General features: G+C 36.1%; 1 protein-coding gene across 1 annotated transcript in view; it reads right to left on the bottom strand.

Moving 5' to 3' along the window:
• Nucleotides 1-15,107, bottom strand: part of LOC148945345 (lysophosphatidylcholine acyltransferase-like) — an 89,774-nt gene that overhangs the window by 25,818 nt on the left and 48,849 nt on the right. The window contains exons 3-5 of the mRNA XM_089098773.1: nucleotides 11,686-11,900; nucleotides 7,392-7,504; nucleotides 1,729-1,883 (exon numbers count right to left, since the gene is read on the bottom strand). Of these exons, the coding sequence (XP_088954899.1) occupies nucleotides 1,729-1,883; nucleotides 7,392-7,504; nucleotides 11,686-11,900 (483 nt within the window). The remainder of the gene's footprint in view (nucleotides 1-1,728; nucleotides 1,884-7,391; nucleotides 7,505-11,685; nucleotides 11,901-15,107) is intronic.

Raw genomic sequence — 15,107 nt, forward strand, 5'->3', positions numbered from 1 at the left:
CGAACAGAAATTATTCCGTATATGAAAGGGGATGTCCCCTCCTCAACGCCTCGCTCTTTACGCTAAAATTTTTTATTGTTTTAAAAAATGAAGTTGTGTGACAGAGTTAAGCTTTAGCGTAAAGAGCGAGGCGTTGAGGAGGGGATATCCCCTTTCATATACGGAATAATTTCTGTTCGTTTTAAGTTTCAATGTCACTCCTTACTTTCAGTTATAAAAAACTTGTTTTTTTTATTTAATTTCTGAACGTTTTCGAATTAATGCAGCTTTGATTTTGGCTCACCGTTCATGAATAATTAAAACAAAATTTGTATATGATTTTTACTTTTTTTTGGCTAAATGGCTCTCTCGAAATTTTATTCTGACTTAATTTACAAATTCATTTACTTAGAGAACTTCTATATTCGTATATTTATATTACGTATATAAGGGGGTTCGCCCCTTAGTCAATACATCTCTCTTTACGCTAAAGTTCGAATTTTGTTCGAGTCACAAACCCCTGAATCACAAAGGCCGGTTAATTAGAATAGATAGCTCTTTTGAAAGTACTAAAAAAAAAACTTTAGCGTAAAGGGCGAGGTATTGACTAGGGTTTGATCCCCCTCAAATACGCAATAATTTCTGTTCGTTTTTAAGTTTTAATGTTGCTTCTTACTTTCAGTTGAAAAAACTTGTACATTCCATTAACCAATACTATATGTAAACAATGGGCAAAGTTCACAACTTGCATCCCTTCCCCCGGGAACTGTGGGGGATTTAGTCATCCTCAAAGACATATTTATTATATATTCGACTATGCTGAACCAAAATGGCTATCTCAAAATTTTGATTGGGTGACTTCGGGAAAAAAATTAGTGAGGGAGGGGGCCAAGTTGCGCTCCAGATTTTTTGGTCACTTAAAAAGGGCACTAGAACTTTTAATTTCCGTTCGGATGAGCTCTCTCACGATATTCTAGGACGGATCGATACGATCACCCTGGAAAAAAAATAATAAAAATAAACACGCATCCGTGATCTTTCTTCTGGCAAAACATACAGAATTCCACATTTTTGCAGATAGGAGCTTGAAACTTCAATGGTAGGGTTCTTTGATACGCTATCTGATGGTGTGATTTTCATTAAGGTTCTGTAGCTTCTAGGAGGTCTTTCCCTTTTTTCCGAAAATAAGGCAAATTTTCTCAGGCTCGCAACGTTTGATGAGTAAGACTAAGCTTAATGAAAGTTATAAATTTGAAATCAGCATAAAAATCTGATTCTATTGATGTATCTATTGGTATCAAAATTAAAATTTTTACAGTTTTGGTTACTATTGAGCCGGGTCGCTCCTTACTTACAGTTCGTTACTACGAACTGTTTGATACTGATGTTTAGCAATTTGCAGAGTAGGGTGGCAAAATTTTGTGGAATAGTGGTTATAAATGTATGACCACGCCAGATCACAAGCAGACATGTTAAGAAAACAATTCTTTCTTCATAATATGTAAAATTACCCTAGTTAAAATATTTTCCAGGGGGAGCACCTTTATCCTTACTATATTTAGGTACGGCATTCTATTTTCAATATCTTCCCAGCAAAATTTCAGTACTTGCGTTATTTTTACCCCCCTCCCCCCACCCTAAAAAAATCCTGGTGGGTCCCTGGTTTATGACGACCTTTATACACTTTGTCTTGTGTTTTTTTTGGTTCGGTGTGTGACATGAGGTGATGCAATCCAAAAATAAACTTACACTCCGGGTCCGTCCCAAGTCCATGAAATCGTATCCTCAGAACCCGCATAACGAAGGCAAACAGGCTGAACTGGTACTCCAGGATAAAAAGCTCCGGGTTTGAAAGTAATGACAGCTTTTCTGTTAGTACATGTTCCCTCAGGGAAGACCATCACCTAGAAAGTTTTAGACGTAATTAAAGGAATAGACATCCTTTTTTTGTTTGGTTAAAACAAAAGCTTCTTTTTTTAAGCAAAGAGAGGTGCAATCATAACTTATTCCTTTGAAGGAGCGCACAGACTATCCAGGCGCATAATCTGTAGCCATTTATTCCTATAAAGGCATTCTCACCCATTATACTACAGTATTCAGCTTGTTCTTCTCTTGTGTATGAGGTCAGTGATCGTAAAGTAAAAAATGTACTATATTGGAAAACCTTGAGAGGGCTATAAGGGCTAAATACCTCCATTGATTAACCTGGTGCGCCTTGCGGTTGGACTCTCCACTTTACTCTAGCTTAAATTATACTTCTCACTTTAAATCATACCTAAATGACATGGACTGGAACAGCCTGTGTCTTTGTAAAAATATTACTCTTAGCTGGAACCTCTCCCCCCCCCCACAAAAAAGAAAATTCAGGCTGCCTATCTCGGGTTCTTATTTAAAAGAAACTGTGAAAAAGTATTGAAAATCGTTTTAAAACGAAGCACAGGTCACATGAGAGGTTTCAAAACTACAGGTGACCAAGAGGCTATTTTCCACCTACAGGCTTGGCATTTGGATGCATCCATAGAAATATGGACGATAGGGCTTTGATCTCTCTAAGAAACCGTTCTTAAATATTAGTTGGAACGGGTTGAACCAATTTCATAGGGTTATCCAAGTTATGCACTTGGAGGTTGATAACTTGATTAAATGCTAAAAAAAAGAAAAGGTCAATCTATCTTTCATAAGGCAAAAGACATTTCATATGCTTTTAAATAATTAAGCCTGTAGAATAATTGGTACAATTTTATTGATAAAGAATACCACACTATCGATGAGTAAATATTGCACATGGATTTGAACACAGTCTGTTGCAACTGTAGCCACATGGTTTCTTCATCCAGCCGCATTTTTGGTTCTGTAAGTACGATTAAGTAAGTTTTCAATTCTATAACCTTGTTCTTTCAACGTTGTTTTTGACACTTTTAAATCTGGATTTATATCTACATCTCCGGCCCTGCCTTCAAGCCTAAAACGAATCCAACTCTGCTTTATTACTTATTGTTTTGCCTTATTGCTGAACAAACAAGAATAGATTTTTTAGTAGATGGCCCGATTTTTGGTAGATGGTCTTTTCTTCTTCTAATAGTTTGGAGTCAACAGACTCCGGATTATTTCAGATTCAATAGTCCGGTTTTACAGAATTATGAATGTGTGACCTTCTTTAGTAGACTTGATTAATCATCGCTTGTTTTTTGTCTGTAAAAAAAGCTAAAGGTTTCTAACGCCTACCAACTTGCAAAAGACACCAAGACAGTTATTGGGAAAGATATCTTAATGATACTAAATATTAGAATTTAAAGTCAAGATAAAAGATTAATTAGGGACAAATATGCACAAGATTTAACATGAAGCAAATAACAACGATGTATTTGGCACAGCTATCAGGAAATCCTAGATTAAAAACCTCTTCTCTCTAATAGATTCGGTGGTGTATATTTGGAAACATTTCTCTTTAGAAAAGAGCTTTACTAGAAAGAGGTACTCCTACCCTTTGGGCCCTTCCCCCACCTAAACTCCTATATTTGCTACAGTGAACAAATGAAGTGTTAGTAATAGCAGCTTTATTGGTAACTAAGCATAAAAACTATCGTAAAATCAAACAAATAAATAACAAAGACAAAGAAGATAACAGTACAAAAACAATCTGATAAGAAAATAACTACGTGTTGATTATAACACAAAATAAACTGTCAAAATATGCAGTATATAAAATCGGACCGCTAAGCTCCAAGTTTGTTTTTAATTAGGTTTAAGAAGTTGTATTATTAAAATTTTTAATATCCTTACGCATCATACCCTCCATGCTATTGATCCCATTTACCTTAAATTAAAACTCTGTTTGGCAAAATTGCGAAATCGCTCGTTATAATAGATTCTAATTGTAATTCCGGATGTTAACCTCCAAACCTTGACACGCCGATATACCGATTGAATCATGTACCCAGTTCCTGAAACAATCTTCTAGAGAAGTTTCTCTGATTAGTCAATGGCGCACTAAAGATCTCGGCGAGTCCGCTTTTTTATTTTCTTTTTTTAAAATAGTTTTATTTTCGGTTTGTCTTCAGCTACATTTGGTAATACATACCATACTTTATTTGTGCTTTTTTTTAACCTGAGCGTTCAATCTCTGTCCTAACCAGTATGTATTTATCTATAATTTGTTTACACTATTTTCCTGTGCCAAACATGCCGGTAATCCTTTATTTACTAGAGTAAACTTTCAAATCAAGTAACTAATATTTTTTGTAATTTTTTCTTTAGTGGAGCCCATCGAAAAACCCCGATGATTATGTAATAATAATATTATGTAGTAATAACTTAAATAATAAATTAAAAATAATGCAAAAAAATTATTAATTGGTTAATAAATAGAAAATAATCTTGTTAATAAATGAAAATTTTGGTGGGAGACAGGGGAGGGGGGAATTATCAAGATTTTGCCCCAGGCGCAAGAGAGGCCAGAAGTGCCACTGTTGGAAACCTTACTCTTACTCACAGTATAATCAAACAGTTTGTTGTAACGAACTGTAAGTAAGGACCGACTCGGCCCGATAATAACCAAAATTCCAATCAAAAATAATTTTGATAACAATTAATGCATAAACAGATTTGGCTTTTTATGCTGAGATCAAATATTTAAAATTCAATAATTTTAATATTACCCTTCAAAAGCTACGAGTTTGAGAAAATTTGCCTGATTTTCCAAAAAGAGGAGAAACCCCAAAAAGTCCAGAGATCCTAAAAAAACAGCATCAGTTTCAGCAAACGAGAGAACCCTACGGTAGAGGTTTCAGGCTCCTATCTACAAGAATGTAGAATTTTGTCTTTTTTTGCCCGAAGAAAGATCACGGGTGCGTGTTTATTTGTTGTTGTTCTTTTTTTTTACAGAGGTGATCGTATTGAACAATGAACCAATTTTATAGAAGAACAAGAGAGGCCTCCTTCAAACGGAAATTAAAAGTCCTAGTGTCGTTTTTAAGTGACCGGAAAAATAGGAATTCAGATATTGACCCTGATACGCTCCCTTTTTCCCTAAAGACATCCCATCAAAATTTTGACATAGCTATTTTGTTCAGCATAGTTGAAAAATCCAATAACTATGCCTCTGGAGATGACCCCCAGAGTCTTTGGGGAATGGGCTTGAAGTTATGAAACTTACCAACTGTTAACGTATAGTATTTGTTTTTAGGAAAATTGCGGATATTCTTTTGGGGGAGGGGGAAGAATTGTCTGTAGGGGGTGGGGGTAATTTTCTGCAGAGGGAGGGGGGTATTTTCGTGGGAAATCTCTCCCCGTGGGGGAGATTTCCCAGGAGACATTTTTATGTGGTGAGGAAAGTTTCCGAGGGAAAATATTACAGGGGAGGGGGGGGGGTATTTTCTGTGGGAAGTTTTATATGTGGATGATTTGTCAGAATTTATATACGGCATTTTTATTTATCCTGCTTTTTCCTTAACGACTCAATTTTACATGTGAAGATGTTCCAGGGAAACTTTTAGTGGAGAGGGAATTGTCAGGAGGGTCCGTGAGAAGGATATTCCATGGGAGAGATTGTCCAAGGAGAGGGGTTATCCGGTATGATTTGAAAACAGATCAGAAATTAAAAAACCGTTTTTTTTTCTCAAACAAAAGTAAGAAGAATTTTCTAGGGAATTGCCTGGAGAAAATTCTCTGGGGGAATTTTTGGCGAGGAGGTAATTGTCCATGGAGAATTTTCTGCGGGGATTTTACACATGAGGAATTTTCACTGTGGGCGGAGGGAATCTTCCACGCGGGGAGGTGGATTGCCAGGGATTATTTGAAAAATGAACAGAAATTAAGGATTGAAATCAACTGAATTCAACCCATCACTCTTTATGCAAAGTTTGACTTTTTGTCCCGATTCTTTAAGAACGACTAGCTGTTTCCTTGGAATAAGAAGCTTTTTTCAAGTACTTTAAAAACTTCGGCGTATTCTTTACGTGAGGGGGACTGCCCCTTCTTCGATCCTTCACTCTTTACGCCAAAGTTTGACTTTTTATCCTAATTCAGTAAGAACGATTCCAGAAACAAAAGGGCCTTTTTCTTGAAATAAAAAGGTTTTTTAAAGTAATAGAAAACGTTAGCGTAATGAGCGATGGATTGTGAATCTTTTCGCTTTTAAAAAATCAAAAAAAATCTCTATTTATAAACTTGGGTGAAATTTTAGCATTTATCCATAGATAAACGTGTAAATGACAGTGCAAGTATCGTCAGCTACAGCGCTGTGCAGAACTACATTTGTCGGTTAGCTACACAGCGATTCTGTATGTAGAACCTTAAAGTTCTGAGATTTATCTTCTGATTCATACCCTTTTTAGGTTCGAAGTTTTTGCCCTTGTGTGTCTTATTGACTGTTGCTACCGAAGATTGCATCCTAGTAATGCCAGATGACGCATTTGCACCATAACGGCAATTTTGAGGTGGTTTTAGACAAGGCCGTATCCAGGGGGAGGGTAAGGGGGTTTGAGCCTCCGAAATGTTTGTTCGACTCGTAAAAAAACGTAACAAAAATGAATATAAACAATTTGTTATGCGTCTTTTAATTTTTTTATCCCCACTCCCTCCAAAAAATTTCTTTTGTACCCCTCTCTCCCCCCCCCCAAAAAATCCTAGATATACCCCTGGTGTCAAAGTATAATCTTCAAATCAGCGCATTTTTCAAAGCATTTTTTTTATTGCATCCTTCGTCTTATTTTTGTCCGACATTTGGTGCCTTTTACTCTTTTTCATTTTAGCAGTGGCAGGAAATTATACAGGTATCTGATAGCGCTAACCCTTTCATGTCGCATAGGATAAATATTCATAACCATCCACATGGACGGTATTATATAATTCCCAATATTAGCAACATGCCGTCAAATAATTGACAGTCCCTCGAATCTAGCTAAAAAAAAAGATATGAGCATTGTACCTTACAGTCCCTACCGGCGGTGCTGATCCCCGTTTCATGGCCCTTCAGCCAGGAAGTGGAGGACCTTCAGTCAGATCCTCTAGGGACCATTTTAGAGCTGTGTTGACTCTGGCTGAGCTTATAGAGTCGCACCGTAAAACGTGAAAAACATATAAAAATAGTAAGAATAAAATCCTTTTCTTATATCACCTAAAGACTGACTTTTTGTTCTCATAAGAAAAGATAAACAGAGAGGGTATTACTAAAGCCTTACAGAGTAATATCACGGTAAGCCCAAAAGTAAGTGTGCGGATGAGTATGTTATGGGTATCGGAAGCTTGGCAGGATTCCTTCGTCTCGCGATGAATCATAGAAGTAGATTTCTGTAGGTTTTATGTTAGGATTTGTGCGATTTGTTTGTAATTTTTCTTAGTTTATACTTTTTGCCATGGCCTATAGGGTTTTAGCGCAAATAAATTCAATTTAATTCTAATAGTTAACTAACCTGTCTCCAGTCCGCTGAGGATGTTGCGCGTCTGATCATTTCTTTAAGCGTATTCTGTCTTGAATTTGCATCGTCGCGAACGACGTAAACTGGCTGGGAATACTTCATAATTGCTGGAAAAACATAATAAATAAATAAGTAGTACTTACACATCAAATTCAGTATAGAACCAATCAAGGGCTTATGAATTTAACCATTTTTATAACATACATTGCAAGAACCACATAAAGGAGAAGGCAGGGTTATAAGCGTGGAAATTTACTCGAAATTTATGCACTAGCTATTAGGGAGGTGTTCGTGGAAATTGTGTGGGGGGAGCAGGGTGGAGCAGGGGTGCCCGAAGTCTAAAAAGCTGATTTCGTCGGCCAGAATTCTCTAAATTATAGTAAAATATCCTCAATAAAATATAAAGATGATGGGGAGGATTTAACCTTTCACCAACCATCTTTTGAAAGAATGTATCTTGATTAAATGTGCGATATGGGTGCTATAGGTTGATAGCTCCCCTTTCATTGCAGAAATGATCTCTTTTCGGAAATAGGGATGACACCCTATGACATTTGAGAGATCCCTGCGTATGACGTTTAAACGAACAAAAATAAAGATAAAGCAAAAAGCTTTTTCATATGAACTAAAGGAGATTCATCAGATTCAAAACGAATAGAATTTATCCTGTATAAGGTGGTCTGTGTCCTAGCAACCACCCTCAAATATTGAAGTTGCCTTAATTAAATGTGCCCTCCCATTTCTCTGAGCTGAGTTCAGGCAGTCCGCAAGGCTTGAACACTTCAATCCGGAAAACCAATTATAAATGATGTTATCAGGCAATTATCGGAGTCATTAGAGAGGAAAGTTGCGAAACTATAGTCTAGTAATTAAATGTTGAAAAAAACCCAACCAAACCTATACATATGCTGTTATACCATTGTCTTAAAAATAACGTAAGTGAAAATAACGTGCCTCCTAAGCACGTTGGCATGACAGACTTTCTTCTGGTTCGACGACCGTTATAATAATGTACAAACGTGAATAGATTGGATGCAAATTCCGGTTTCTCCTAATTAGTCCGGTATTCTCTGCTTCAATGCTTCTTTCAAATTAAACGAGTCTACGAAGGCAACAGTCTTTAAACTATCGCTTAATCTTGATAGTAGAGTGGAATCTGTCCTAACAATAAAGAAAATAATTAATTTACTAATATTTTTTTTTGCTTTTAGAAAAGTACGGTAAAAAATTGAAATTTCGTAGTTCAAAGCGTGGGTTTTGTGACTTCTATAACGTTTTGTTTGCCCAATAAGTTCGCATAGGGTAAGGAAAAACTAGAAAATTCTGAGCAAAAACAAGCACGAAGTTTCCCCCCCCCCCGTCTCCAGCCAAATTCCTGATATGCCCTCGGCCTTGTGCAACTTCAAACAAATTGCCAAAGTAACAAGGGAAAAAATTAACCCTTCAGAACACTTTAGATTTCTGCTAAATCAATTTTATCACATTAGAGTTTTGTAGAAGCAACAGGGTCGTAGCCAGGATTTTTTCAGGGGGCTAAAAAGCTTTAAATAGCGCATCAAAAATTTCTTTATGTGTATTTTTTACGTTTTTACGAGTCAGATTTTTTTTTTTTTGGGGGGGGGGTTAGGTCCAAACCACCTACCCCCGCCTGGATACGCTCCTGCGTAGCAACAAATAAACTAGGCCGTTAAAACGTTTTTTTTTTCATCTCTAGTGGAAAGCCACCAATCTTTAATGTTTCTTAATCGATCATCATGACCATAAACACATAGGTTCAGGTGGTCAATGTGGGTATATTAAAGTACCAAAGACAGTGAAAAAAAGATCTTATTGTCTGAACTCGTTAAATGGAAACTAGCACAGCCATACACATCTTAAAAATCGCAACAAAATGATATGCCCTCGGGCTTGTGCAACTTCAAACGAATTGCCAAAGTAACAAGGGAAAAAATTAACCCTTCAGAACACTTTAGATTTCTGATAAATCAATTTTATCACATTAGAGTTTTGTAGAAGCAACAGGGTCGTAGCCAGGATTTTTTTCAGGGGGCTAAAAAGCTTTAAATAACGCATCAAAAATTTCTTTATGTGTATTTTTTACGTTTTTACGAGTCAGATTTTTTTTTGGGGGGGGGGGTTAGGTCCAAACCACCTACCCCCCCTGGATACGCTCCTGAGTAGCAACAAATAAACTAGGCCGTTAAAACGTTTTTTTTTTCATCTCTAGTGGAAAGCCACCAATCTTTAATGTTTCTTAATCGATCATCATGACCATAAACACATAGGTTCAGGTGGTCAATGTGGGTATATTAAAGTACCAAAGACAGTGAAAAAAAGATCTTATTGTCTGAACTCCTTAAATGGAAACTAGCACAGCCATACACATCTTAAAAATCGCAAAAAACAAGAATTCAATTTTTAATTAAAAATCTCTCTCGATATTTGCAATATCTGGTAATTGCTTGATTTGATATATTTATGATATTATGTAATTATTTAACAACAACAACAGTCTAAATACAGAAATCCAATTATTCATCCGAAACCAAATGGTTGACGCGGAGTAAATCAGGTAAAACACATTCATATGACCTCATTTAAATTCACTATTATGAGAAAGAAAGAAAAAAAGTCATTTTCCTATTGTCAGTGGATTTTTCTATTATCTTCATCTTTTTTCATATACTTACATAAACTAAGTTATAATTTGCCTTTTTTTTGCGTCTTTTTTTTAATGCTGGCCTCCCTCGAAATAAAATCCTGCTTAATTGCCTGACATAAGCCTTAATCAAGCGTCCGCGAAGATTAATTTCAAATCAAAGTAAATTTTTCTCTGCTGATCAAAAACCCGCCCGTAAGGATTTAGTTGTTTGTATTGCATAAATAAGTGGCCAAGGATAAATTCGTGATTATGCGAATCAAAATTACTTCCTGAACTTTAGTGATACTTCCTTCAGCTTTTCTTTTGCAGGTGCTCAGAATAAGCAGTACATAAACATAGCTCACACAGGGTTGCCATTCCAAGTCATTTATCACTATTTCTTGTGATTTCTTATATTGCCTAAACAAAAAACTACTAAACCAGCACATAAATCACTACATAATTGAAGAAAATCATTAAATACACCAAAAAGTCACTATAATCTTGCGATTTTTTCTAACCGGGTGGCAACCCTGAGCTCACACCGTTTAGGTTGGATAGCGATTTTCATAAACTACTAATGTTCGACATAAAATAAACACGCTGAAGCAAACATCCGGAAGAAGAAAAACGTGTGCTACCTTCTATGTCAGTAAATAGAAAAAAAAAACATATTATTTGCCATTGACAACAACATAACTTTGTTTTGTTATCTTTTAAGGTATTGTAGTTTTGCTAGGACATTCTTTCCCCCTCTCCTGCTCTAACTTGTTTTATTCGTCTTTTTTTTTCTTATTAGTTAAGTTATTTTGTGTGTATTGGTGTATGATAAAAACAAAAATTTGGTCATAAGTAGCCTTCACTCAGAGTTTGGCTCTCTTCTGGTTCCTTTTTGATATTTCCATCTATTTTTTTTGTATGCGTTAAATCGTCTTTTTTTTTACTTTATCTTGCTATTAAATCACTAATCCTGGGGTGTTTCTCTGGTGAAACATCAGCACACTTAATGACGAAAAACTATTTCAATGTTCAGAAATTACAGTTTTGCTTTATTTTCAAATAAATCTCAGAGTATTTTTTCTGGAATCAAGATTTCCATCAAGTGTGTGTTAAAACCCAAAGCCAAATGCATTTTGCTGTTGTAACATGTACGGAACATATCTAACAGAATGCTTCACAACCAGATTAATTTTCTTTTTTAAAAGAGGTTGAAGCTTGGAATAATTTAGATGATGAAACAAAAGATTCTATTAACACGGTTTATTTTAAGAAAAAGATTATAAAAATATTGTATTCAAATTATGAGTTTTAGATATATAGTGTTCCTTGGAGGTTTTGTAGCCTTTTCTTTGTTTATTTGTGATAGGTTTTGCGTCTGGACTGCGGTAAAGAACTTTCTCTTTCCTTTTTTCAATCTCTTTCACTCCCTTTTTTAATTTACGTTGTTTTCTTTTTTTCAATCTCTTTCTTTTTTAAGTTAAGTCTTTTGGGTGGATTATTTATTAAGTTGGATTATTTATTTAAATAAAAGGTCTCACAACAGCAACAATATACTTCAGGCTTCTGGTATAAACAATCAACATAGGAAGGCGACCATTTAATGAAAAAACGCTGATCTCGTAAGAGTAAAAATAATTGGCTACTCACATCCTACTAGTAAACTCCTGCTTTCCTCAGCCCGGCAGACTAAGTGGGGCAGCCCCATCCACATTCCAATTACAAGGTCTGTAAATGATGAATGTGGTGCAACAACAAGCACAGGAGCTTCTTGTCGGGTGGCTTGCTCTCCTTTTACTTCAACTTTGACTCCAAAAAACCAAAACCCGAGCCTTCCAAAAAATGACAAGTACTTTCCAACCAACCTATAATTGTAATTGTATTACAGAAACTTCATTTTGTTGCACAAAAAACGTCTCTCTTCCTCTCTTTGGAACACACTCTTTATCTTATTATCTTTTTATATATATCAACCATATGGGGAGAATTTTTCCCCTTAAGATTGACCCAAAGGCCCCCATTGGTTGAACCCTTGCACCTATGAATATATCATTGTCAGTGGATACTTGTCAGAAACACAGTCCATCCCTAAAAAAAAGAAAAAGGTGATAATGTGACCGTCAACATTTTCAATATCAAGATTAGAAATCACGTGTATTATGTAGGGATCACAAGATTAAACCGATAGGACGTGCACCTTTCTCTGCACGTGATTAAAGGGAAAGTTTATCCACACAAAAAGTGTATAATAGAGTATATATACATATTTATAAAAAAGGGAGGGACAGAGACCGGTTTAAAATTTCTGGGCAAGATTTGGATTCACCTTTATATTTTAAGACCGACACAAGACTGGACCAGTTAAGCCTGATCATGAGACAGAAAACCGTTTTGCGATAAAAAACGATTGGCGTACTCTTTTGGGGTATGGTCATTAGGCACGTATGCATGAAATCATCATTGGGGGCCTGTATTTGGAAAAAAGAATTTTGTAAAAGAACAAAAACAAAATTTGGACCAAAAATTAAGGGAATTATTATGAATTTGTCGGAATTCGTGACATAAGCAGAAATTTTAGTAGAGCATTAGCCCACAGTTTCCCTTATATACCTACATGTGGCTAAAATTTGTTTTGGATTAACTAAGGAAATTCCTACAAAATAATTCCAGTTAATATTTTAAGAAACGTCCACATGAAGCCCAAGTTTCTCCTCAAGTCTTATTTTTTTTTTAGCAATACATTTATTTTTTCTTTCGAAATTTTAAAAATTTAATTTGACATTGCAAGGATATACTAGGTTTGTTATATTTGATTTGGATTGCTTAGTATTGGTGCATTTATGTCTTTTTCGTTTTCTTGCGTCACAATGTGAGGGACAATTTAGTTTATTTGATTTTTTTTTGTCGAGGAAAACAAAATGAAATAGATTTGTATTTCACGGTACATATGCAGATCTTTTGATCCATTTTGCTACTAAGCTGTAAATGATCACTGTACTTGTCATTTTTTCTTTTAGTTAGGTACATAAACGTCAGGTTTGTGCATTCTATGGTAAAAGTATGAAATTTAGCCGACATGTGCAGAAAAATATGGAGAATCTGACTGGGGGTAGAAACACACTTTCCGACACGATTATCGCACTCTTTTGCATTTTTCCGCGCGGGATAAAATAGCTGACTTTCAGAGTGGGAAATTTTTCCGATCAGAGGGTCCTTTCTGACTAATTTGTCTCTCTTGATCTAAGAATGTGCTTACTTTTTCGTCTGATTCTTGGTTACTGAGTTATCATCATTTTTATCACTACGCTCCATGCACTTCTGAGTAATTTCCGCTTTGTATTTTTCATCGTAATCAATAAAAACTGGTCAACATGTTAAGGAAAATTTTAAGAATTGACTAAGTCGCAAATTCAAATTTGTCTCCGTGGTTCCACGCTACTTTGCGTTTTTTTGCGCGAAGAAAAAAAAACGAATTTCGAGAATGAGTAATGGACCAAGTTTAAGATCTCTTTTCTGCCTAATTCGAATCTCTCGATTCCAAAAATGTGCGTTATTTTTACAATCGGATTCTTGGTTCAGGACTTACCAGTTTCATAATCACTGTTTCTATGCCATACTCTAACAAAAACTCATGCCCTCCCTATAACCTTCCGAAGGAGATCATACATTTTTGACTGTAATTAATTAATTACCATTTCAGAACTCCTCAATAAGGTTTCAGTAGAAAAAAGAAAAAAAAATCATTTATTTAACTCAAACAGCTTGACTTAAGGAACTTCGGACGTAAGAAAAATACTATTACGATGATAAAATATATAATACTAAACTCCTTCAGGCATTTCAAAATAGCTAAACAATCACATGGATCATAGGAATGAAATAGCCGATTTCAACTTGTTTCATCATAAAGATTTCTATAAAAGAAAATGAGGTTCTCACGGACAGGATAAAGGTTGAAATCGGCTTCTGAAAATTAAAGCTACAAAAGATGCGCTACTAATTTTACTGATTATCACGACCTTTGCACGAACAGAGAACTGTACATTTAAGGAAAACTTTTGCACATTTGCACCTGCTTTTGCACTTTGTTTTAGAGCTACATTTGAGCAGTTCCTTGCAAATTGTCGCAGCCTCAGCAAGATTAGTCCAGAAAGGCTCCCAGATTCGTCATGCTTCCCCCACAGTATAAACCTGGATCCGGTGGGGAAAGTTCTGGACAGAACGATGATGCCCATATCTGGACCTGCAAGTAAGTGACTTTGGTATGCTGCTCAAGAGTAGCTGCTGTTCGGGGCAAGCCTTCCATTCTGGCTGTTTTTCGTGTGAAAAACTCCTTCCGCAGACTGTTCACTTCAAACAAGCCGCTTGATTTTTCCGTAAAGAACGACGACGAATCGCTAGATGTCTATAAAATGACAATCTAGCAGCGGGTCCTGATGTACTCAAGTAACAAAAGTTGGAAGAATGGATTCCAAAGCTTTCCATGTCTTCCGAACACCATGCTTTCCATTAAAAGCAAAAGAACACGTCGTATCGCATCCAGAGAAGGCATGCAAAAATAGAAGGCTGCGAGACCTGTAAGGTCCTAGACGATAAGTAATATCGTGAATGGGTAGTATTTTCGTCTTTACTCTATGCCCATAAATGACAAACAGGTTTTCAATCTGAAGCTCCTGGAACAAAGCTGTTGCAATCACAAATACATCAGAATCCTCGGTTCTGATTGCTATGAAGTTATAGTCACACTGGGCCTAATGGAAGGCATGGAGCCGCAAACGAGTGTCACCTCCTTCGTGGTTGGTAAGTGTGAGGCCTTCACGAAAAGCGATATCGCGCGTTGAAATAACTTTGTCTCCAAGAGTGGCCACTACAGGGATGTGCTGCAATTCCTGGACTACAATACTCACCGAAAAATGGAAGAGTCGACCCTTGTTTTGCTTTACTATAACAGTTCTGCTGGTTTTTAGAACTGCTTCCTTCAAAGCGATAATATCATAAGAAATTTTGTCTGTGCGCAAAGTTTCAAGAAATTTGACTATGTGCGACTCAAATACATCATATCACTTTTATAC

Source organism: Artemia sp. Qi Xiang Cuo, chromosome 13 (assembly GCF_049724085.1).
Source record: "Artemia sp. Qi Xiang Cuo chromosome 13, ASM4972408v1, whole genome shotgun sequence".
Taxonomy (NCBI): domain Eukaryota; kingdom Metazoa; phylum Arthropoda; class Branchiopoda; order Anostraca; family Artemiidae; genus Artemia; species Artemia sp. Qi Xiang Cuo.